Raw genomic sequence first — 27,074 nt, 5'->3', positions numbered from 1 at the left:
CTCGTCTTTTTGGATCTCAATGTGACCCAGGCTATCTACACACCCTTTTCCAGACTCAACAGCCACCAATTCCTTCTCTTTGGTGAATACTAATATTCATTTCGTACCTCACCCATTTCCTCTGGCTCCACACATAGATTCCCTCGCCTGTCCTTCAGTGGGCCCACCCTTTCCCTGGCTACCCTCTTGCTTTTTATGTACGTGTAAAAAGCCTTGGAATTTTCTTTAACCCTATTTGCCAATGACTTTTCGTGACCCCTTTTAGCCCTCCTGACTCCTTGCTTAAGTTCCTTCCTACTTTCCTTATATCCCATACAGGCTTTGTCTGTTCTCAGCTTTCTAGCCCTGACAAATGCCTCCTTTTTCTTTTTGACGAGGCCTCTCGTTATCCAAGGTTCCCGAAATTTGCCGTATTTATCCTTCTTCCGCACAGGAACATGCCGATCCTGAATCCCTTTCACCTGACATTTGAAAGCTTCCCACATGTCAGATTTTGATTTACCCTCAAACATCCGCCCCCAATCTAGGTTCTTCAGTTCCTGCCTAATGTTGTTATAATTAGCCTTCCCCCAATTAGCACATTCACCCTAGGATCACTCTTATCCTTGTCCACCAGCACTTCAAAACTTACTGATTTGTGGTCACTGTTCCCGAAATGCCCCCCTACTGAAGCTTCTAGCACCTGGCCGGGCACATTCCCCAATACCAGATCCAGTATAGCCCCTTCCCTAGTTGGGCTATCTACATATTGTTTTAAGAGGCCATCCTGGATGCTCCTTACAAACTCCGCCCCGTCCAAGCCCCTAGCACTAAATGAGCCCCAGTCAATATTGGGGAAGTTAAAGTCTCCCATCACCACAACCCTGTTGCTTTTATTCCTTTCCAAAATCTGTCTACATATCTGCTCCTCTATCTCCCACTGGCTGTTGGGTGGCCTGTAATAAACCCCCAACATTGTGACTTCACCCTTCTTATTCCTGATCTCTACCCATATAGCCTCGCTGCCTTCTGAGGTGTCCTCCCGCAGTACAGCTGTGATATTCTCCCTAACCAGTAGCGCAACTCCTCCACCCTTTTACATCCTCCTCTATCCCGCCTGAAACATCTAAATCCTGGAACGTTTAGCTGTCAATCCTGTCCTTCCCTCAACCAGGTCTCTGTAATGGTAACAACATTATAGTTCCAAATACTAATCCAAGCTGTAAATTCATCTGCGTAACCTGTTATACTTCTTGCATTAAATCATATGCACTTCAGGCCACCAGTCCTGCTGTTTTCAGCAAAATCTCCCTGTCTGCTCTTCCTCAGAGCCATACTGGCCCTATTCCCTAACTCTCCCTCAATGTTTGCAGCTTCTGACCTATTGCTCGGGTACCCACCCCCCTGCCATACTAGTTTAAACCCTCCCGTGTGACATTAGCAAACCTCGCAGCCAGGATATTTATGCCTCTCCAGTTTAGATGCAACCCGACCTTCTTATACAGGTCACACCTGCCCTGGAAGAGCTCCCAGTCGTCCAGATAACGGAAACCCTCCCTCCTACACCAGCTGTTTAGCCACGTGTTTAGCTGCTCTATCTTCCTATTTCTAGCCTCACTGGCACGTGGCACAGGGAGTAATCCCGAGATAGCAACCCAAGAGGTCCTGACTTTTAACTTTCTGCCTAGCTCCCTGAACTCCTGCTGCAGGACCTCATTCCCCTTCCTGCCTATGTCGTTAGTACCAATATGTACAACAACCTCTGCCTGTTTGCCCTCCACCTTCAGGATGCCCACTACCCGTTCGGAGACAGCCTGGACACTGGCACCAGGGAGGCAACATACCAGCCTGGAGTCTCTTTCACGTCTGCAGAAGCGCCTATCTGTGCCCCTGACTATAGAGTCCCCTATGACTATTGCTCTTGTGCGCTTTGACCCTCCCTGCTGAACATCAGAGCCAGCCGTGGTGCCACTGCTCCGGCTGCTGCTGTTTTCCCCTGATAGGCTATTCCCCCCAACAGTATCCAAAGCGGTATACATATTCGAGAGGGGGACAACCACAGGGGATTCCTGCACTGACTGCCTTCCCCATCTGGTGGTCACCCATCTCTCTGCCTGCACCTTGGGTGTGACCACATCTCTATAACTCCTATCTATGACGCTTTCTGCCACCTTCAGGCTCCTAAGTGCATCCAATTGCTGCTCCAACTGAACCACGCGGTCTGTGAGGAGCTGCCATTGGTTATACTTACTGCAGATGTAGTCGACCGGAATGCTGGAAGCGTCACAGATCTGCCACATCTCACAGTTGGAGCACTGCACCCTGCTCAGTGACATTTTAGCACTAATTAATTAATTTAAAATAAACACTTGAATTATTGTTAGATTGAGTTCCAATTAACTATATGGCCCTGATGCTAAATGATTTTTACTGTAAAATTAAATGCTAAATACCAATCTCTGCCCTCAGGTTTAGTTACTCAACTATCTAATTAATCAATTAGATTGTTTTTCGCAATATTTTTTTTTCAAATTTAACTGATTCCCAACCAGCCAATAAGGTCACAGCTTTACTGTGATGTCACTTACAGTCCCCCCCCCCCCGCACCCACACACACACACAATTTGAAAATGAAATAAAAATAAAATAAAATAAAAATCACTTACCTTCCCAGGATGTTCTCTGGTTCTCTCCCTGCAGATTAACAGTTACAGGCCAGAAGAAAGAGAACAAAACAGTAGGGGAAAAGCACCTTCTCCCACTCTGCACCGAATTACCTCATTGCACCAAATTACCAAGTTCCTATTCCCACTCTGGATGTGTCTCGTTCACTCAGGATGTGTCTCCTTCACCTGCGCAATTCCCTTTTGTTATTTGTTTATGTTAACATGCCGGCTGTTGTTTGGGGGTCTGGTGGGAGGATGAGATCGTTGTTGTTGATATGGGGATTGACATTACATTTATTACTGGTTATTGTTTATTGTTGCTGGTTGCAAATTTGGGAGAAAATGTGAAAAAAGAGAATATATTTATTTTAAAAAAGGTTTACCCCGTATCATTAGACTGAGATGAGGAGACATTTATTCACCCAGAGAGTGGTGAGCCTGTGGAATTTCTTATCAAAGGAAGTAGTTTGGAGCTAAAGGAATTAAACAATATGGGGGGAAGGCAGGAAGAGTCTGTTTAGTTGGATGATCAGCCATGATCATAATAAATGGCGGAGCAGTTTCTATATTTCTCACTCCATCTGAGCTAATGTCATCAGTGAGATTCCGGCTGTTAATTGGCAATATAAGCTTGATTGAGCGAAAGATTCTTCAACTTGGGTGCAGGTCAGGGGTACAAATGACATTCCTTAACTTAATCAATCTCAAAGAATGAGAGTGAGAACAGTAATTAATCGAAGAGAGAGGTAGAGAACAGAGTAATCAATTGCAGAGAAAAAGGTAGAGAACAGAGTAATCAATCATAGCGAGACAGAGTAATCAATCGCAGAGAGACGGAGCGAGATCAGCGTAATCGATCGCAGAGCGAGGGAGAGACAAACAATGAGTTCTAATATCCGGCACAGGATTACAGGGTGGGAATGATTATCTTGGAGTATATTATAATGGAGTAATCAATCAGAGAGAGAGGGAGACAGACAGCAGAGTAATAAGTCGCAGAGAGAGGAAAGGGAGAGCAGAGTAATCAATCACAAAGCGGGAACAGAGTAATTAATCACAGAGATAGAAAGAGATCAGAGTAATCAATCACAAGAGAGAGAGGACAGAGTAATCAATCGCAGAGAGAAAAAGAAAGTACAGAGTAATCGATCTGTTATGACACCCTGGGCATATGCATGATCAATTCCAACCCCACTCATCGTGGAGTCACAACACAAATGAATTGACCAATTATTCTTATAAAAATACGCAAAGTGTTTGGCCCTTGACTGGCCAATAATTACAGTCACCAGGTTTGTAACTGAAACACAATTATTGTTTATTTATAGCAAGGATAATGATGAAATACTCAGCAGGTACAGTTGGATAAATATTAATAAGTACCTAACTCTTACTTTAACTTGCCTTCCCACCCTCTATACATACGCGCACACACAAGACATAAAAACAGAGAGGGATGAAAAAGGGGGAAAACATCAGTGAAAGAGAAAAGAGCCTTTGCTTCAGATGACGGTTCCGATCATGCTTTCTTCACAGCAAGCTTGTCGATTACAGCCTTTGTTTTGCAGCCCATACTGGTTTTCCTGCCGTGTTTAAAAGTGCCATACTCACACCTTTCCTGGAGAGGCAGACTCACCTTGCTTTCAGTTCATGGTTCATCTTCAGGCATCAGTGTAGAAAACATAGTACTCACCGGTAGCAGATCGTGTTGAGAAAGACAGTTGATTCACATTAGTTTTTCTAGGGAGTTTCAGCTCATTCTTAACTTTGCCTGCACAGTCTGTAACCTGTAAACAGATTCATCCAGGCTTTCTGCAGGTTCAGAAACACAGCCTGTCTGGAGGAAAATGGAGGGAAGAGAAAGTGGCCCTTCTCTCTAAGCTGCCAGGAATCAAAGTGAAACCAAACAGAAAATCTGGTGACTCTGAAAACATTCCAGTGGTATCAGATTCAATCACCACCTGTTACCGGCATAGCACAGCCATTGGGTCAATTCATTGGTCACCAGCTAATCAATCAAACCGACGGCTCACTGATACCAGACAGTCTGCAATCACCAATTTAAATCAGCACCACCTTCTGGATTCTTCTCTTTGAATTAAAGATGCAGGCCACACAGGCCACTTACAAGCTACTGACCTTAAAGTCACAGGCTCATTAATTATCAATGGATCAAATGTGAATCGTCAAATTAAAAGAAAGGGGAAATAAGGAAATAAACAGGGAGGAGCCTTACAAATTGCAGAGAGAGAAAGAACAGAGTAATCAATCGCAGAGAGAAAAAGAGAGAACAGAATAACCAATCACAGAGAGAGAATGAAAGAACAAACTAATCAATCTCAGTGAGAGAGAACAGAGCAATCAATCACAGAGACAAAAAGAGAAAACAGTGTAATCAATCCCACAATGAGACAAAGCAGACCAGAGAAATCAATTGCAGAGAGAGAGTGAGATCAGAGTAATCAATCGTAGAGAGAGAGAGATGGTTAATCAATTGCAGAGAGAGAGAGAGAGATAGACAACAGAGCAATCAATCATAGAGAGACAGAGACGGATTGGAGTAATCAATCACAGAACAAAACAGAGTAATCAATCTGTCATGGGAGTGTCCCTTTAAGAAATGTTTTTGTCTTATCACATGGCTTTAGTGATGTCATTGTGTGGGTGGGGCTGGGCTGTGGCTCTGTAAGGTTTTACTTTTGCTTTGAGTTTTGCAGCTGGTTTGTGGCTCTGCACGTTTTTCCTTTTGTTTTCACATTTGGCTGCTGTAGACTCAGAGAGAAGTATTTTGACCTGTCTCTCTATTTTTAATTTTAAAGAGTTATTCCAAGGAGGAAACCCAATGAATATAGTTATCTGCTGTCTTGGTAAAGAGGGTTTTTTGGTTTAAGGGATCTTGTTATTGAATTTGAACAGGTAAGGAGGAATTCATTAAGGGTTATACATAGATTACTGTAGCTGTGTGGGGTATTTATGTTTGTAGTTGATAAAAATTCTTACTGTGTGTGTTTATACAAATATTAACTAAGTTCTTAGAATAAAGCTTGTTTTTTTGATTAAAAGCACCTAAGAACTCTGTTGAATAACACCTGAAAGTCAGGCTCTTGTGCTCATCCTACCAAATTCAATAAACAGTTAGAGGTCAGGTGAACTCCATAATATACTTTGGAGTTTTCTAAACCCTGGCCCATAACAAATCGCAGAGAGAGAGAACAGAGAAATCAAGCAGAAAGAGAACAAGATAAAAGCAATCAATCACAGAGAGAGAATAGAGTAATCCATCACAGAGTGACAGAACATATTAATAAATTACAGAAGCGAGATCAAAGTAATCAATCGCAGAGAGAGAGAGAAAATAATAATCAAACGCAGAGAGAGAACAGAGTACTCAATCAGAGAGAAAATAGAGAAATCAATCGCAGAGAGAGGGAGAGAACAGAGTAATCAATCAGAGAGAGAGAACAGAGTAATCAATCGCAGAGAGAAAACAGAGTAATCAATCACAGAGAGAGAACAGAGTGATCAGTCAGAGAGAGAGAATAGAATAATTATTATCGCAGCGAGAGAGAGAGAAAACAGTAATCAATCACAGAGAGAGAAATAGAACAGAGCAATCAATTACAGAGAGAGGGAGAGAGGGAACAGAGTAATCAATCACAGAGATAACAGAGCAATCAATCTGAGAGGGAGAGAGAGATGACAGAGAGAGAATGAGATCAAAATAATCAATCGCAAAGAGAGCGAGAAAAGAGTAATCATTCACAGAATGAAAGAGTGAGAACAGAGTAATCAATCAAAGAGAGTGCGAGAACAGAGTAATCAATCGCAGAGAGAGAGCAACATCAGAGCAATCAATCTCAGAGAGAAAGAGAGATCAGAGTGATCAATTGCAGAATGAACAGATCAATCAATCACTGAAAAAAATATGAACAAAGAACAAAGAAGAGTGCAGCACAGGAACAGGCCCTTCGGTCATCCAAGACTGCGCCAACCATGTTGCCCGTCTAACCTAAAATCTTCTCCACTTCCGGGGTCCGTATCCCTCTATTCCCTTCCTATTTATGCGTTTGTCAAGATGGCCTTTAAACATTACTATCATGCCTGCTTCCACCACCTCCTCCGGTAGCGAGTTCCAGGCACCCACTACCCTTTGTGTAAAAAACGTCCTTCGCACATTTCCTCTAAACTTTACTCCTCGCACCTTAAACCCATGTCTCCTAGTAATTGACTCTTCCACCCTGGGAAAAAGCTTCTGACTATTCACTCTGTCCATATCCCTCATAATTTTGTAGACCTCTATCAGGTCGCCCCTCAACCTCCGTCGTTCCAGTGAGAACAAATCAAGTTTATCCAGCCTCTCCTCATAGCTAATGCCCTCCATACCAGGTAACATCCTGGTAAACCTCTTCTGTACCCTCTCCAAAGCCTCCACATCCTTCTGGTAGTGTGGCAACCAGATTTGAACACTAATATAATAATAATCTTTATTGTCACAAGTAGGTTTACATTAACACAGCAATGGAGTTACTGTGAATATTCCAAGCTGGCCTAACTACGGTTCGAGAAGGTCGTGGACTTAATAATAATAATAATCTTTTATTGTCACAAGTATAAATTTACTGTGAAAAGCCCCTGGTTGAAGTTGTTGAAGCATCAATGGAGGTGCATTTTGCAGATAGCGATCATAACTCCTTTATTATAAGGAAAAGAGCCATAGAATTCCTACAGTGCAGAAGGAGGCCATTTGGCCCGTCGAGTCTGCACCCTCCCTCCAAAAGAGCACCCGACCCAAGCCAATGTCCTACCCTATCCCGACAACCGCATCTAATCTGCACATGGTTGGATAATAAGGAGCACTATAGCGTGGCCCATCCACCTAACCTGCACATCTTTGGACTGTGGGAGAAAACTGGAGCATCTGGAGGAAACCCCCGCAGCCACGGGAGAAGATGCAAACTCCACACAGGAGTTCACCCAAATCTGGAATTGAACCCAAATCTCTGACGCTATGAGGCAGCAGTGCTAAACACTGTGACATGATGCCGGCCCATTCTCCCCGTTAGATTCAAGATTGTTTTGGAAAAGAACAAGGATGGGCCTGAAATTGAAGTTCTAATCTGGGGGAAGGCCAATTTTAATAAGATCACATATGATTTGGCCAGAGTGGACTGGGAGCTTACACTTTTGGTAACTCTGTGACAGAACAGTGGGATGCATTCAAGAAGGAAATAGGGAGAGTACAGGGCGATAATGTTCCAATCAAAAAGAAGGATGTGACCAGCAAATCCAGTAAAACATCAATACCAAGGAATATACAATCTGGATAAGGATTCGGTAGGGTTCTAAATGAATACTTTATGTCGGTGTTCACTTGTGAGAGGGACAGTGTGGGTATAGAAATAAGGGAGAAGGACTGTAATAAAATTAAAGAGATGAAAATAGACAGAGAGGATGTTTTCAATGGTCTGGTAGGCTTAAAGATGGAAATTCTCCAGGGCCAGTTGAAATGTATCCCAGACTGCTGAGTGAGGCAAGGGAGGAAATAGCAGGGACACTGGCAATAACTTTCAATTCCTCTCTGGCCACAGGAGAGGTGCCAGAAGACGGGAGGATAGTCAATGCGGTACCATTATTGAAGAAGGGAGGAAAGGATAAACCAAGAAATTACAGGGCAGTCAGTCTGACCTTACTGGTGGGGAAACGATTGGAAGCCATTCTGAGAGACAGAATTAATCTGCAATTGGGGAGGCAGGGATTAATCAAGAACAGTCAGCATGGTTTGAAAGAGGCAAGTTTTAAGGAACAGCTCACAGGAGAATAGAGGTTTAAAGAGGGAATTCCAGAAGTTAAGACTGAGGAATCTGAAGTGATGACTTCCAATGTTGGTTGGAAGAAAGTTGGAGATAATAACAGAAGAACTAGGAGCAGGAGTAGGCCATCTGGCCCCTCGAGCCTGCTCCGCCATTCAATGAGATCATGGCTGATGTTTTGTGGACTCAGCTCCACTTTCCGGCCCGAACACCATAACCCTTAATCCCTTTATTCGTCAAAAAACTATCTATCTTTATCTTAAAAACATTTAATGAAGGAGCCTCAACTGCTTCACTGGGCGGGGAATTTCATAAATTCACAATTCTTTGGGTGAAGAAGTTTCTCCTAAACTCAGTCCTAAATCTACTTCCCCTTATTTTGAGGCTATGCCCCCTAGTTCTGCTTTCAGTGGAAACAACCTGCCCCCATCTAGGCCTTCTATTCCCTTCATAATTTCAGATGTTTCTATATTCTTCTAAATTCCAACGAGTACAGTCCCAGTCTACTCAACTGCTCCTCGTAATCCAACTCCTTCAGCTCTGGGATTAACCCAGTGAATCTCCTCTGCACACCCTCCAGCGCCAGTACGTCCTTTCTCAAGTAAGGAGACCAAAACTGAACACAATACTCCAGGTGTGGCCTCACTAACACCAAACTCCAAATCATAAGAACTAGGGGGATGAACAGGGGGCTAGAATTAAAGGAACATTAAGATCTCAGAGGGTTGTCACGCAGGAGATTATAGAAGTAGGAAGCGCTGATGCAATGGAGGGATTTAAAAATGAAGATGAGCATTTTAAACCAAGGCATTATCAGACCAGTGTAGGTCAGGAATCTTGGGAATGTTTCTGATCGTCCATGTGGACAGCCCCCATTCCATTTGCTGCCTCATCTTTCCATGGCTGCATTCATGGCATAGCTTGTGTTACAGCTGTCTATATATAGCAACGTGACACATGCCAGTGAGGGCACATTTCAATCAACAGTCAACTATCAGACAATCAACACAGAACCAACCATTTACCAGAGGCTGAAACTCATACCAGGCGCCAATCTTTACCACCCACCCTCACCCTCTACCACCCTCACCCTCTACCACCCTCACCCTCTACCACCCTCACCCTCTACCACCCTCACCCTCTACCACCCTCACCCTCTACCACCCTCACCCTCTACCACTCTCACCCTCTAGCACCCTCACCCTCTAGCAACCTCACCCTCTACCACCCATCCACACCCTCTACCACCCTCACCCTCTACCATCCTCACCCTCTACCACCCTCACCCTCTACCACCCTCACCCTCTACCACCCTCACCCTCTACCACCCTCACCCTCTACCACCCACCCTCACCCTCTACCACCCATCCACACCCTCTACCACCCTCACCCTCTACCATCCACACCCTCTACCACCCACCCTCACCCTCTACCACCCATCCACACCCTCTACCATCCACACCCTCTACCACCCACCCTCTACCACCCTCACCCTCTACCACCCTCACCCTCTACCACCCTCACCCTCTACCACCCTCACCCTCTACCACCCTCACCCTCTACCACCCTCACCCTCTACCACCCATCCACACCCTCTACCACCCTCACCCTCTACCACCCACCCTCACCCTCTACCACCCACCCTCTACCACCCACCCTCACCCTCTACCACCCTCACCCTCTACCACCCACCCTCTACCACCCACCCTCACCCTCTACCACCCTCACCCTCTACCACCCACACCCTCTACCACCCACATCCTCTACCACCCACACACTCTACCACCCACACCCTCTACCACCCACCCTCACCCTCTACCACCCTCACCCTCTACCACCCACACCCTCTACCACCCACACACTCTACCACCCACACCCACTATCACCCACACCCTCTACCACCCACCCACTCCCTCTTCCACCCACCCACACCCTCTACCACCCACCCACACCCTCTACCCCCCACGCACACCCTCTACCACCCACCCACTCCCTCTTCCACCCACCCACACCCTCTACCACCCACCCACACCCTCTACCACCCACCCACACCCTCTACCACCCACCCACACCCTCTACCACCCACCCACACCCTCTACCACCCACCCACACCCTCTATCACTCACCCACACCCACCATCACCCATCCCACTGCCACTACCACCCACCCATACCCTCTACCACTTACCCCACACCCACTATCACCCACGCCACACCCACTATTACCCACCCCAGGCCCACTATCACCCACCCACACCCTCTATCACCCACCCACACCCTCTACCACCCACCCACACCCTCTACCACCCACCCCACAGCCACTATCACCCACCGTACACTACCCCACACCCACTATCATCACCCCACACGGCGACAGCCACCAAAGCAGTGTGCATGACTCGTTTATCCTGGCACAATCATTCATCCCCGGCATGTTCGAGGGACACCCCCCACTCCCCCCGGCTGCGGACTGGTTGCTGGGCAACAAGGGTTACCCGTTGAGGAGGCCACAGACCAACGCGGAGCACCGCTACAATGAGCCCCATTGTGCGACCAGGGGTGTGGTCGAGAGGTGCTTTGGGATGCTGAAGATGCGCTTCAGGTGCCTGGACCGCTCTGGAGGGGCCCTCCAGTACCAGTCGGATCGGGTCGGCCGCATCGTTGTGGTCTGCTGCGTCCTGCACAACATAGCCCAGCAGAGCGGTGATGTGCTGGAGGAGGGTGAAGGAGAGGATCACAAGGAAGGGCATGCCTCTCCAGATGAGGAGGAGGAAGGGGGGCTGGCAATGTATGGGACATGGGGGCCCGACATGGACGGAAAGCTGCCCAACGCCATCGGCAGGGCCAGTGAGCACGGGACGGTTTAATTGCCGCACTTTTCACCAACTGGGTAGCACAGTGGTTAGCACAGTTGCTTCACAGCTCCAGGGTCCCATGTTCGATTCCAGGCTTAGGTCACTGTCTGTGCGGAGTCTGCACATCCTCCCAGTGTCTGCGTGGGTTTCCTCCGGGTGCTCCGGTTTCCTCCCACAGTCCAAAGATGTGCAGGTTAGGTAGATTGGCCATGATAAAGTGCCCTTAGGTTAGGTGGGGCTGCTGGGTTATGGGTTAGGGTGGAGGTGTAGGCTTAAGTAGGGTGCTCTTTCCAAGAGCTGGTGTAGACTCGATGGGCTGAATGGCCTCCTTCTGCACTGTAAATTCTATCATTCTATGATTCTATGAACTTGGGGGGGTGGGTTGCTGAGCAGGGGCACAGACACCACAGTACGGCACCACCTCACCACCCACCACTGTCACCTCCCACAACACCCATGAGACTCACCTCCCCCACCACTGACCAACCTTAGATCCCACACCACCGCATCACCCGCACGCACACCACCCCTCCATTGCACATCCATCTGCGGCACAATGGGCTGCGCTCACATGGTTGCGAGTGAAAGTGGGTCTGGTCCATGCCATGGGGGATGATGACAACCCGCTCTGCGATGAGCTGAGCTCCACATGGTTAGACAATGTCTGACTCATGGCCACGGTAACACCCTCCACCTAGGTGGTCCCTGTATGCGGCTTGGACACTGCATCGACTGGCCCTGTCGTTTAGCTGGGGGTGGGGTGGCTTGGACGTCCTGGGGGTGTAGAGGGGGGGGGGGGGGGGCACGTCACACCCACTGGGGCTCAACGTTCCATCACCCCTCACCCAAAGTGGCACTCAGTTCCCGCCCCACCCCCGCACGCATCGGACAGAGCACAGAGGCAGCTTTCATTGGTGTAACAGTGTGTTTAATAACAAAAGTTATATACATATGCCCGAGTCCCTAGAACTAGGCATTGCCCTGCACCCGTGACAACTTACTAGGTGTCTACCTTTCTGGCTTTACGGTCGGTGGTTCCCAAGACAGTACAGCAGAAGTGGAGGTGGACTGCTGAGACTCCTGCCCTGCGATTAGGGTCCCCGTTGGCGCTCGATTCCTGGGGCAGCTCGGCCTGGATGGGTCTGGCTACTCCTCGGGCATCCCGGCTGGTGTGGTGCCACCCTGTTCTGCCCGCTGCCCACCAGATGCACCAGGGACGGTGGGGGGGGGGGGGGGGGGGTGCTGCGCTGTTCCGGGACCTCCCCTGCAGGAGTCACCAGCATGGGTCCCAGCACCTCCTCCTCCCTCGGGGTGCCCAATGGCCCCCGGGCTTCTCCATGGGATGGAGGCACCCCTGACACCTGGCACTGCCAGTCCTGGAGGCACTTCTTCGGTATCGACCAATGTCTGTACTTTAGCAGCCATAAAGCTCAGGGATTGGGCCATCCCTGTCTGGGACTGCACCATCTCCCTCTAATTCTGTGCAACGCCGCCCAGGACCTGGGCAATGCTTCCGATGCTCTCAGCGATGGCCTGCTGAGACTGGGCCACAATGAGGAGTGCCGCTGCGATCTGCAGCTGGCTCTGGCTCATGGATGCCTGTGAGTGTGCAGCCCTGTCCTGGGCCACGGACGCCGCCTGCACTGAAAGCCCCAGGCCTTGCATACCCTGATCCATGTCTGACACTATCGCCCCCATTGCCTCCACCATGGACGCCATGCGGTATCGGCCTGGGTGGCAAGCATGACCGGCACCAATCCCTGCTCCTGCACGTGGATGCACTCCTCCACCTGCGTCTGCAGGAGCTGGAGGCCGGCCGTCATCCCCATCTCTAGTCCCTGGGTCTGTGACTGCATCAGGTCTATGGGTGGGTGTGGAAATTCCAGGGACCCGGGACCTGTCTGGGCAGCAGCTGGTTGCTGGGGCCGGGCTGCCCCCCAACCGTTCGGCCCCTCGGCTGCTCCTACCTCCACCTGCTGTACCGGAACGGCTGTGTGGTGCGCACCAGTGAGTGTCCCAGCAGCCTCATCACAAAAGAAACCAATCGAGGTGATAGTCTCTGCGATGGTGGTGGGTGTAGAAGATAGCAGTGACGGAAAGTCTATGTCCTCATCAGAGACAAAGTCCGGGGTCTCCTGTGTCTTTTCGTGCTGCGTTCCTGATCCCTGTGTCACCATCCTCTGTGCGTCCGTCCTCTGTGCGTCCGTCCTCTGTGCGTCCGTCCTCTGTGCGTCCGTCCTCTGTGCGTCCGTCCTCTGTGCGTCCGTCCTCTGTGCGTCCGTCCTCTGTGCGTCCGTCCTCTGTGCGTCCGTCCTCTGTGCGTCCGTCCTCTGTGCGTCCGTCCTCTGTGTGTCCGTCTCCTGCGTTTCTGTGTCCTTGGTTTCCCTGTCCTGGCTCGTGTTGGGTGCAGGGCTGCTGATATGGCTGCCCTCCCCGTTGGTGCTTGCGTCCCTGGGGGCCACAGGCCCTGGCCCCGGCTGAGGGCGGGGTGGCGCCAGATGGCCCAGGACCAGCGTTGACTGGTCCTTAAGACACAAGACAGCATGTATGGTTAGGCAGGCGGATGGGGGTGAGGGGACGCGGCCAGGCAGGCGAGTCTCACCTGATGGCACGCCTCCAATCTCGGCATCGGCAACCTCCCGGTCCTTGGGTCCGCCAGTGAGGGCCAGTGCCCTCTGCTCGTGCACGGTGAGGGAGTGCAATTCAGGTGCACCCCCTCCGGTTTTCTCCCGCTCCCTGCGGTTATGGCCATTCTTCTCCTGGGGGGCACACAAACATCAACAGTGTTAGGCGGTCCGACGCATGCAGCCCAGCGGTCGGGTCTATGATGGCATAGGTGCACAGGGCAACCGGTCAATGTGGCTGGCATGGGTGGGTGCAGCCATGTGCGTCAGGGCGGGGGTTGGACCATCCCCCTGGGGGGTGGGGGCAGTGTCACATGTGTGGGGGTAGGGGAGTTGGTGCCAGGGGCAAAGTGCTGGGTACTCACCCTGGCTGCCCTGAGTAGGTCGTGCAGCTTTTTTAGGCACTTGCCTGTCCTGGCAACCAACCCGATGGCGCTGACGGCCTCGCCGACCTCCATCCACATATTCCAAACGGTGGTCCTGCGGCTGGGCTCGGGGTACAGAGCCCCCCTCCTCCGCTCCACGCCGTCCAGGAGGGTGCCCAAATCACCATCCCGAAAACTTTGCGCTGCACGGTGGGCGGCCAACTTCCCTGTGATGGCTGTATGTGGGGGGATGCATGTTTTTAAGGCGCCGTAGCGTCCCGTCAATGACGCGACCCGATATCAGACGCCAATCGCAGGTCGCTCCCCTGGACGCCTCTCGTGGCACCCGTGCTGGCCCCTTGTGGGCCTCTGAATTGGTGGACTATGGGGCCCGTTGATGCCGTCGTAAAACGCACCGGTATTTACGACGCCGTCAACACTTAGCGCCATTATCAGAGAATCCCGCCCCTCATCTCTGGGATTAATCTCGTGAACCTCCTCTGAACTGCCTCCAATACTCCAGGTGCAGTCTCACCAATGCCTCGTATAGTTGGAACAACACTTTCTCACCTTTATGCTCTATTCCTGTAAATGTAAATGCCAACGTTCCACACGCTTTCTTTATTACCTGCTGTACCTGCATGCTAGTTTTCTGCGATTCCTGCACAGATCCCTCTGCACGGGAGCACCCCGAAGTCTGTCCCCATTTAGACAATAAGTTGCCTTCCCCTTTTTCCGCCAAAATGTGTGACGTCACATTTAAAACTCCATCTGCCACATTTTGGCCCACTCACCTAACCTATCTATATCCATTTGTAAGATTCTTATTTCCTCATTGCAACTGACTGTCTCACCTATTTTAGTGTCATCTGCAAATTTCCCTGTAGAACTTTTTATCCCTGTATCCAAGTCATTAAGTTCCAACCTTTCTATTACCACTGAATTACCTGTTCCTATATGGATGGTACTAGTGTCTTCCACTGTGAAAACTGAGGCACAATATTGATTTAGCACCTTTGCAGGGCAGTACGGTGGCACAGTGGAATGTGCCTGTTGCCTCACGGCGTAGAGGTCTCAGAATCGATCCCGGCTCTGGGTCACTGTCAGTGTGGAGTTTGCACATTCTCCTCGTGTTTGCGTGGGTTTCGCCCCCACAACCCAAAGATGTGAAGGGCCATTGGCCACGCTAAATTGCCCCTTAATTGGAAAAAAATGAATTGGGTACTCTAAATTTTTATTTATTTTTCAATTTAGCATCTTTGCCATTTCTGTGTTCCCCACTATTAATTCTCTGGTTTCATCTTCCAAGGGTACAACATCCACCTTAGTGACTATCTTCCCTTTTATGTACCTATCCATTTTGATAGCTTTTGCTATCCCTTTTGATATTTTGCACTAGCTTTCTTTCATAATTTACCTTAGCTCTTTTTATTACTTTTTTAGTATCCCTTTGTTATCCCTTTGTCTTTCTTCCTCTCTGGAATATATTTTCTTTGTAAGGAATTGAGTATCTCCTTAAACAACTGCCACTGCTCATCAGCTGTCCGACCTTTTAGCCATCCTGCCCAGTCTATACGGGCCAAATCTGACCTCAAGCCTCTGTAATTTCCTTTGTTTAATTCTAGAACACTAGCGTGGGACTCCACTTTCTCGCCCCCAAACTGAATCTTGAACGTTACCAGACTATGGTCACTACTCCCGAGAGGATCCTTAACTATGTGGTCATCAATTAGTCCCTCCTCATTACAAAATACCAAATCGAGAGTAGCCACCTCCCTGGTTGGTTCCACAACATATTGTTCCCAGAAACATTCTCTAATACATTCAATGAACTCTCCTTCCAGGCTACCCTTGCCAATTTGATTCCTCCAGTCCATGTGCATATTAAATTCACCCATTATTATTGTTGTACCTTTCTTGCAAGCCCCCAGTATTTCTTGGTTTATACTGTGCTCCCTTGTAGAACTACTATTTGGGGACCTTTAGATAACTCCTACCAGGGACTTCTTCCCTTTGCTATTTCTTATTTCTACCCAGACTGATTCGACATCTTGATCTCCAGTGCTTATGTCTTTTCTCATTCCAGCAATGATCCCTTTCCTCACCAGAAAAGGTACACCACTCTCTTTTCTTTTCAGTCTATCTTCCGAAAAATTGCGTATCCTTGAATATTCAATTCCCAGACCTGGTCTCCCTGTAACCATGTTTTAGTAATCAGCACCAAATCATACAGGTGCCGCACTATCTCTTTGTTGAGTGAGCACATGCTGTCCATCATCTCCTCGAAAGATCAATAGAACATAGAACATAGAACGATACAGCGCAGTACAGGCCCTTCGGCCCACGATGTTGCACCGAAACAAAAGCCTCTAACCTACACTATGCCATTCTCATCCATATGCTTATCCAATAAACTTTTAAATGCCCTCAATGTTGGCGAGTTCACTACTGTTGCAGGTAGGGCATTCCACGGCCTCACCACTCTTTGCGTAAAGAACCTACCTCTGACCTCTGTCCTATATCTATTACCCCTCAGTTTAAAGCTATGTCCCCTCGTGCTAGCCATTTCCATCTGCGGGAGAAGGCTCTCACTGTCCACCCTATCTAACCCCCTGATCATTTTGTATGCCTCTATTAAGTCTTAACCTTCTTCTCTCTAACGAAAACAACCTCAAGTCTATCAGCCTTTCATCATAAGATTTTCCCTCCATACCAGGCAACATCCTGGTAATTCTCCTCTGCACCCGCTCCAAAGCTTCCACGTCCTTCCTATAATGCGGTGACCAGAACTGTACGCAATACTCCAAATGCGGCCGTACCAGAGTTTTGTATAGCTGCAACATGACCTCATGACTCCGGAACTCAATCCCTCTACCAATAAAGGCCAACACTCCATAGGCCCTCTTCACAACCCTATCAATCTGGGTGGCAACTTTCAGGGATCTATGTACATGGACACCTAGATCCCTCTGCTCATCCACACTTCCAAGAACTTTACCATTAGCCAAATATTCCGCATTCCTGTTATTCCTTCCAAAGTGAATCACCTCACACTTCTCTGCATTAAACTCCATCTGCCACCTCTCAGCCCAGCTCTGCAGCTTATCTATGTCCCTCTGTAACCTGCTACATCGTTCCGCACTGTCGACAACACCGCCGACTTTAGTGTCGTCTGCAAATTTACTCACCCACCCTTCTGCGCCCTCCTCTAGGTCATTGATAAAAATGACAAACAGCAAAGGCCCCAGAACAGATCCTTGTCGTACGCCACTTGTAACTGAACTCCATTCTGAACATTTCCCATCAACCACCACCCTCTGTCTTCTTTCAGCTAGCCAATTTCTGATCCACATCTCTAAATCACCCTCAATCCCCAGCCTCCGTATTTTCTGCAATAGCCTACCGTGGGGAACCTTATCAAACGCTTTGCTGAAATCCATATACACCACATCAACTGCTCTACCCTCATCTACCTGTTCAGTCACCTTCTCAAAGAACTCGATAAGGTTTGTGAGGCATGACCTACCCTTCACAAAGCCATGCTGACTATCCCTGATCATATTATTCCTATCTAGATGATTATAAATCTTGTCTCTTATAATCCCCTCCAAGACTTTGCCCACAACAGACGTGAGGCTCACCGGTCTATAGTTGCCGGGGTTGTCTCTACTCCACTTTTTGAACAAAGGGACCACATTTGCTATCCTCCAGTCCTCTGGCACTATTCCTGTAGCCAATGATGACATAAAAATCAAAGCCAAAGGCCTAGCAATCTCTTTCCTGGCTTCCCAGAGAATCCTAAGATAAATCCCATCAGGCCCCAGGGACTTATCTATTTTCAGCCTGTCCAGAATTGCCAACACCTCTTCCCTACGTACCTCAATGCCATCTATTCTAATAGCCTGGGGCTCAGCATTCTCCTCCACAACATTATCTTTTTCCTGAGTGAATACTGACGAAAAATATTCATTTAGTATCTCGTCTATCTCTTCAGACTCCACACACAACTTCCCATCCCTGTCCTTGACTGGCCCTACTCTTACCCTAGTCATTTTTTTATTCCTGACATACCTATAGAAAGCTTTTGGGTTTTCCTTGATCCTACCTGCCAAATACTTCTCATGTCCCCTCCTTGCTCGTCTTAGCTCTCTCTTTAGATCCTTCCTCGCTACCTTGTAACTATCAAGCGCCCCAACTGAAACTTCACACCTCATCTTCACATAGGCCTCCTTCTTCCTCTTAACAAGAGATTCCACTTCTTTGGTAAACCACGGTTCCCTCGCTCGACGCCTTCCTCCCTGCCTGACCGGTACGTACTTATCAAGAACAAGCAGTAGCTGTTCCTTGAACAAGCTCCACTTATCCAGTGTGCCCAACACGTGCAGCCTACTTCCCCAACCTATCCCCCCCAAGTCATGTCTAATGGCATCATAATTGCCCTTCCCCCAGCTATAACTCTTGCCCTGCGGTGTATACTTATCCCTTTCCATCACTAACGTAAACGTCACCGAATTGTGATCACTGTCCCCAAAGTGCTTTCCTACCTCCAAATCTAACACCTGGCCTGGTTCATTACCCAAAACCAAATCCAACGTGGCCTCGCCTCTTGTTCAATGATGCTTGTTTGCCTTGGGCCGTCACTGACGTCCCCCTCTGGGTTCCTCCTCGGCCTGATGGCGGCTGGGTCTTCAGGGGGTGCAGTGGCCCCCTGCACAAGGGATGCAGCTTCCAACCTGCATTGACGCTGCTGCCTTCGCCAGCGTCTGGTCGCCTGGGCTACCACCAGCACCATGAGGGCATTCTCTGCGGGACCAGCACCACCATCCATTTTGGTATATGTAAGGAAAAGTGTGAGGTAATACACTTTGGAAGGAGTAATGTGACGAGGAAGTATTCATGAATGGCCTGACACTGGGAAGTTCCAAGAAACAAAGAGACATTGGAGTGCTTGTCTATAGATCTCTGAAGGCAGAAGGCAGGTTAATTGGGTGGTGAAAAAGGCATACGGAACACTGACCTTTATCAATCGAGGCATAGAGATAATGGAGTTGTACAGAATTTGTTGAGGCCACAGCTGGAGTACTGTGTGCAATTCTGGTGGCCATATTATAGGAAGGATATAATTGCACTGGAGGGGGTGCAGAGAAGATTCGCCAGAATGTTGCCTGGGATGGAACATATAAGTTATGAAGAGAGGTTGGATAGGCTTGGGTTGTTTTTGCTGGAACAGAGAAGGCTGAGGGACGGCCCTGATTGAGGTGTACAAGATTATGAGGGGCATGGACAGGGTGGATGGTAGCAGCTGTTCCTCTTAGTTGAAGGGCCAGTTACGAGAGGATACAAGTTCAAGTTGTTACGAGGGGACACAAGTTCAAGTTGAGGAACAGGGGTTTTAGGAGGGGTTTGAGGAAAAATGTTTTTACCCAGAAGGTGATGACGGTCTGGAATGCACTGCCAGGGAGGGTGGTAGAGGCAGGTTGCATGACATACTTCAAGAATTACCTGTATGAGCACTTGGCACATCATAACATTCAAGGACACAAATCAGTTGCCAGAAATGTTGGAGAATTAAAGGTTACGGGAGAGGGAAGAACTGAGGGGAGATCAACATTAGTAGAGAAATGGTGCTGGGAAAATTGATGTGATTGAAGGCGGATAAATCCCTAGGGCCTGAGAATCTGCATCCCAGAATGCTTAAGGAGGTGGCTCTGGGAATAGTGGATGCATTGGTGGTTATCTTCCGGGATTCTATAGACTCTAGAACTGTCCCTGCAGATTGGAGGGCAGCTCACGTCACTCCGATATTCAAAAAGGGAGGTAGAGAGAAAGCAGGAAATTACAGACCAGTAAGCCGAACACTGCAGTGGGAAAAATTATTGAATCCATTATCAAGGACTTTAAAGCGGAACATTCAGAAAGCAGTGGCAGGATCAGTCAGAGTCAGCATGGATTTATGAAGGGAAAATCATGCTTGACAAATCTGTTGGAATTCTTTGAAGATGTAACCAGTACAGTTGTCAAGGGGGAGCCAATCGATGCGGTATATTTGGACTTTCAGAAGGCGCTTGTCAAATTCCTGCAGAAGAGATTAATGTGCAAAATTAAAGCACATGGGATTGGGGGAGATGGTCCACCCAAGTCGACGCTAAGCACAACAGCGCCTATACTTCCTCAGGAACCTAAGGAATTTTGGTATGTCCACATTAACTAACCAATTTTAAAGATGCACCATAGAAAGCATCCTTTCTGGCTGCATCACAGCCTGGTATGGCAACACAGCCCAGTCCATCACACGAACCTGCCTCCCATCCATTGACTCCATATACACCTCCCACTGCCTGGCGAAAGTGGGCAGCATGGGTGGGATTCTCCGCAAACTGGCGCGATGTCCGGTACCCGGGGCCAAAAACGGCGCGGATCACTCTGGCGTCGGGCCGCCCCAAAAGTGCGGAAGTCTCCGCACCTTTAGGGGCCAAACCCTCACCTTGAGGGGCTAGGCCCGCGCCGGAGTGGTTTCCACTCCGCCGGCTGGCGGGAAAGGCCTTTGGCGCCACACCAGCTGGCGCCGAAAGGTCTTCGCCGGGCAATGCATGCTCGGGAGCGTCAGCGGCTGCTGACATCATCCCCGCGCATGCGCAGGGGAGGGGGTCTCTTCCCCCTCCGTCATAGTGAAGACCATGGTGAAGGCGGAAGAAAAAGAGTGCCCCCACGGCACAGGCCCGCCCGCCAATCCGTGGGCCCCGATTGTGGGCCAGGCCACTGTGGGGGCAGCCCCCGGGGCCAGATCGCCCCAGGACCCCGGTGCCCGCCCGTGCCACCTTGTCCCGCCATTCACAAGGTGGTTTAATCCACGCCAGCTGGAGAGGGTTGACAGCGGTGGGACTTCGGTCCATTGCGGGCCGGAGATTCGCCGGGGGTGGGCCGCCGACCGGCGCGATTCCCGCCGACCGGCGCGGCACGATTCCCACCCCCGCCGAGTCTCTGGTGCCGGAGAATTCGGGACACGGCGGGGGTGGGATTCACGCCAGCCCCCGGAAATTCTCCGACCCGGTGGGGGGTTCGGAGAATCGCGCCCCATAATCAAAGACCCCTCCCACCCGGCTTACTCTCTCTTCCAACTTCTTCCATTGGGCAGGAGATACAAAAGTCTGAGAACACGCACGTACAGACTCAAAAACAGCTTCTTCCCCACTGTCACCAGACTCCTAAACAACCCTCTTATGGGCTGACCTCATTAACACTACACCCTGTATGCTTCATCCGATGCCGGAGTTATGTAGTTACATTGTGTACCATGTGTTGCCTTATTATGTATTTTGTTTTATTTCCTTTTCATTTCATGTACTTAATGATCTGTTGAGCTGCTCGCAGAAAAATACTTTTCACTGTACCTCGGTACACGTGACAATAAACAAATCCAATCCAATGTATTGAAGTGGATAGAAAACTGGTTGGCAGAGAGGGAGCAAAGAGTAGGAATTAATAGGTCCTTTTCAAATTGGCAGACAGTAACCAGTGGGGTGCCACAGGGATCTGTGTTGGGATCCCAGCCCTCCCCTGATCCACATACTCACCCCTTTGGTCACGAGGATATCCCCAGTACTGAAGCCCGGCTCTGAATGTTTGATTGTTAGCTGCTGCCTCTATGGTGCTGACGCTTCAAGAGTTCAGGCAAACTGTTCAAGTTTCAAAGTTGGATTGAAACAAAGAACAAAGAAATGTACAGCACAGGAACAGGCCCTTCGGCCCTCCAAGCCCGTGCCGACCATGCTGCCCGACTAAACTACAATCTTCTACACTTCCTGAGTCCGTATCCTTCCATTCCCATCCTATTCATATATTTGTCAAGATGCCCCTTAAATGTCCCTATCGTCCCTGCTTCCACTACCTCCTCCGGTAGCGAGTTCCAGGCACCCACTACCCTCTGCGTAAAAAACTTGCCTCTATCAATATGCAATAATCATCATCTGAGACGTGGCACCTGTACCCACGAGAAGCCACTTGAGAATATTTTGTTTATTGAGCAGTCAACAGTAATAAAGATTTGAAAATCAACTATGTAAATTCCACATATCACACTAACCATTAAACAACAAGGAAACATCGCCGTTCCATATTGGTACCAATACAAAGCTATATTAGCTCATTTTCACAACAAACACACAGTGTCATCCCTCACAGGTTCCTTGACAGAAACTGAGGGTAAACTTGAGAATGTGTTATCATGTCCAGAACTTTGTCGAAGAAATGATCTGTCCATCAATGCGTTACATGTTCCACATATCAGTGCCATTCTCTGTCCAGGAGCCGCAGCTGTGCAGGCCCTCCCACACGGCCCAATCTCACCACAATCACCTGCCATCCATATATTCCACTGGTGCTCAAGATGCAGTTGAACATCCTTGACTTCCAGCGCATTTAACCCGCAGTGATGTGCCAATAACATGAAGCACTCACCACACCAGCCACAAAGGCATCAGCAATCTGTGAAAGTATTTCTTTCACAGCATTATCAGCCCATTTGGATCAATGCCACTTACCAGGCCCCGCAGCATCTTCTTGTTTTAAACCGGATTGTCTTCTGGACTAATACTTCACCAGAGCGCAGTGTACCAGGACCCAGGTATCTTAGAAAAAAAAATGTCCTTCTTTCTAGCTACTGAAAAGAAAGGAAACAGCAACAGCTGCCTTCAGGCATCTGCAACCACCAGCAGGAGCAAGCAGCAAACACAACCTGTAGCTGTGACGTGCTCTCACAACTAACAATGCCAATTCTTTATCAGCAATAGCCTTCAGCTGTGAAGCTAGAGGCTGCTCACAGTCAAAGGGAGTTAAAGTGACCTTCAGTATATAATCAAGAACAGGCTCTGTCCTGGAAGTTTTTGGTAGGATAGACAGGCAGCAGTTGGAGTTGCCCTGTTATGGGTCTCCACAATATTCAAAGATGGCTTGAAGGCCCCAGGTCAAAAAGCCCCTCACTCCCCTTCATCAACTCCCCCCCCACTCCCCGGGCTCAAAGGGCGACCCCAACCTGGAACGTTTCAGCTCCCCGACTAAGCCCAAGCCCCCCACCTATTCCTCAGAGCACCGGGGTAGCAGCTCTAGTCCCCTTGTCCCCTTGAGCTGCATGTTAGAAGATAGAAATGGCCACTCCCCTCCTCATACCTCCTCAGTAGCCATTGCACCAGCTTCAGCCTCACATTTTTAACAAGGAGTACTAAACTGTGCCCGTGTGATGTATCGCTGGGGAGCCGGTTAATTCCTGGGAGTCCATTACATTCAATTTCAATCTCGCTAATGAGATGGGCCAGTTTTTGTGCCAGTTTTCCCAAATGGAGAATCCAGCCCAATGAGTCTGAAGCTAGCCTGTACCTTAAGCCAGGTTTAAGACAGCAAAGTCACAGACTCTCCTAGTTCCTTCTCCCCTCAGTCTCTCAGCTGTCCCCAACCAAAGTCATCTCAGTCGACAGGGCACTTCCCCCTCAGCTGTCAATGTCAGAGCTGCCCCTTGACAGTCGTAGAGTGAGAAAAATTAAGAAATATTGAATGCACATTCATTGGACGGGACTCTCCGGTCGACCAGCCCCGCTTTCCTGGCACGCACACCTCCGATGGCAGCGGGCTTCTCCGTTCCCACAGCCGGCTAATGGGGTTTCCCGTTGTGGACCACCCCACGCACATCTTTGGACTGTGGGACAAAACCGTGACATCCGGAGGAAACCCCCGTAGACACGGGGAGAAAGTGTAAACTCCACACAGTCACCTGAGGCCAGAATAGAGGCCGGATGGATCCCTGGAGCTGTGAGGCAGCAGTGCTAATCACTGCTGTCCCTGTTTGGTAAAGTAGGATATCTAATTAGGCAGTGGTTCTGCACCTTCACTCCCTAGTTAGCTGTGTCTATTTGAGGACAGTAAGACGTCTTACAACACCAGGTTAAAGTCCAACAGGTTTGTTTCAAATCACTAGCAATCAGAGCACTGCTCCTTCCTCAGGTGAATGAAGAGGACAAACAGCTTGAACACAGGCCGGTGAGCCAAGTGCTGCAACCTGACTTTACTGGAAAGGCAAATATTTTGAGTGGACAGTGCTTCCACAGGGCTGTACGGATATGATGGGCTGAATGGCTTTCTGTCCTGTGTGATTCAACGATGGTATCTGATGTGTTTCGGATCCTCCAGCTGCCCAACCCCCTCCATCTGCTGCCTCATCTTAACATGGCTACATTCAAGGCATAACTTGTGCAGTTACAGCTGTCTATATATAGCAGCCTGGCACATGCCAATGAGGGCACCTGCAGGCTGCTGACAGAGAAAGTCACTCTCTCACATAATTAAGGCAGCACCAACCGTTCACCAGAGGCTGAAAGAAACTCAGACCAGATCCCAATCCAGAGAATCCCAACAGTGCAGAAGGAGGCTATTCAGCCCATATCCTCTAAGAGAGCGCGCTGCCTGGGCCCACTCCCCCGCCCTAACCCCGTAACCTAAACTAACCTGCACATCTTTGGACTGTGGGAGGAAACCGGAGCACCCGGAGGAAACCCATGCAGACACGGGGAGAACGTGCAGACTCCACACAGACAGTGACCCAAGCGGGAATAGAACCTGTGTCCCTGGCGCTATGAGGCAGCATTGCTAACCACTGTGCCACGGTGCCGACCATTATCAACCCACCCCACACACTACAAACAGCATCTCGTACCCGTCCCATGTCCACAGCCAGCCTCACATGACCCCACCTGATGCTAGAGATGTTCTGCTTGTGTCTGAGGTACTGACTGAGATTTTCCCCATTACTAGGGATTGCTGCTGCTGCGATCTTCAGTCCCAAAAAAGATATCAATGTTTCAGAGAGTCAACTGAGGGTAGCTTTTGATGGAGATGCAGTGCTTTTCTCCGATGAATCTGAACAGATCGTCAAACAACATGGATTGGATAAATTTTTCGAACATGAGCAGACAAATGAAAACAAACCATTGGCTATGGTAAGAAACTTTCTGGACTAAAGGATAAAGAAGTGGCGAAGTGAGGTATGGAGCTCACACTGATGGGGAGGAAACCAGTCTTGTGGGCAGACAGATTTCCCGTCGGCAGTTATGGTTTTACTATGAGGTAGTGATCGCTTCTTTACATCATTCATCTATTTCGTCTATACTCAGTGTGAACACCCTCTGCAATAGGAGAGATCATTCTCTCACTGGGTGTGAACTTCCCCTCACTGGGTGTGAACTTTCCCTCACTGGGTGTGAACATTTTCTCACTAGGTGTGAACATTCCCTCAATGGGTTTGAACATTCGCTCACTGGGTGTGACCATTCCCTCACTAGGTGTGAACTCTCCCTCACTGGGTGTGACCATTCCCTCACAAGGTGTGAACTCTCCCTCAGTAGGTGTTAACATTCCCTCACTGGGGGTGAACATTACCTCGCTCGGTGTGAACTTCCGCTCACTGGATGTGCACATTTTCTCAGTCGGTGAAAACATTTCCCTCACTGGGTGTGACTATTCGTTCACTAGGTGTGAACTTACCTCACTGGGTGTGAACATTCTCTCACTGGATGTGAACATTACCTCGATGTGAACTTTCCCTCACAGGATATGCACATTCTCTCACTGGGTGTGAACATTCCCTCACTGGGTGTGAACATTCCCTCACTGAGTGTGAACATTCCCTCACTGGGTGTGAACATTCCCTCGCTGGGTGTGAACATTCCCTCACTGGGTGCGTGAACATTCGATCACTGGGTGTGAACATTCCCTCACTGGGTGCGAACATTCTCGGATTGGGTGTGAATATTCTTCAACTGGGTGTGAACATTCCCTCACTGGGTGTGAACATTCCCTCACTGGGTGTGAACATTCCCTCACTGGGTGTGGACATTACCTCACTGGGTGTGAACATTCTCTCATTGTGTGTGAACATTCCCTCAATGCGTGTGAATATTTTCACACTGGGTGTCAATATTCTCTCACCAGGTGTGAACATTCCCACACTAGGCATGAACATTCTATCACTGGGTGTGAACATTCCCTCACTGGGTGCGAACATTCTCTCACTGGGTGTGAACATTCCCTCACTAGTTGTGAACTTTCCCTCACTGGGTGTGTATATTCTCACTGGGTGTAAATATTCCCTCACTGGGTGTCTACATTCCCTGTCTTAGCCCACTGTGGTAAACCAGCCCCTCACTACCAATGAGAGAATGTTCACACCCAGTGAGGTAATGTTCACACCCAGTGAGGGAGAGTACACACCTTGTGAGGGACTGTTCACATCCAGTTGGAGAATATTCACACCCAGTCTGAGAGTGTTTGCACCCAGTGAGGGAATGTTCACACCCAGTGATCGAATGTTCATGCCTTGTGAGAGAATGTTCACACCCGGTGAGAGAATATTGACACCCAGTGAGGTAATGTTGCCACCCAGTGTGAGAATGTTCGCAACCAGTGAGGGAATGTTCAGACCCAATGAGGGAATGTTCATATCCAGTGAGGGAATGTTCACACCCAGTGAGGGAATGTTCACAGGGAATGTTCACATCCACTGAGGGAATGTTAACACACCCAGTGAGGGAATGTTCACACCCAGAGAGGGAATGTTCACATCCAGTGAGGGAATGTTCACACACCCAGTGAGGGAATGTTCACACCCAGAGAGGGAATGTTCACATCCAGTGAGGGAATGTTCACATCCAGTGAGGGAATGTTCACACACCCAGTGAGGGAGTGGGTGTGAACACTCTCTACAATGGCCGTGAACATTTTCTCACTAGACG

General features: G+C 49.0%; 1 protein-coding gene across 3 annotated transcripts in view; it reads left to right on the top strand.

Annotated features, from left to right (window-relative positions):
• The window catches only part of LOC140418838 (cytosolic 5'-nucleotidase 1A-like), a 124,889-nt gene that overhangs the window by 82,990 nt on the left and 14,825 nt on the right, over positions 1 to 27,074 (top strand). For all 3 annotated transcript variants that reach the window (XM_072502486.1, XM_072502481.1, XM_072502475.1), the window contains one exon: positions 25,099 to 25,283. In XM_072502486.1, the coding sequence (XP_072358587.1) occupies positions 25,099 to 25,283 (185 nt within the window). The remainder of the gene's footprint in view (positions 1 to 25,098; positions 25,284 to 27,074) is intronic.

Source organism: Scyliorhinus torazame, chromosome 1 (genome assembly GCF_047496885.1).
Source record: "Scyliorhinus torazame isolate Kashiwa2021f chromosome 1, sScyTor2.1, whole genome shotgun sequence".
Classification (NCBI taxonomy): Eukaryota; Metazoa; Chordata; class Chondrichthyes; order Carcharhiniformes; family Scyliorhinidae; genus Scyliorhinus; species Scyliorhinus torazame.
Note: the sequence above shows the minus strand (reverse complement) of the source record. Positions and strands in the feature narration are given on the sequence as shown.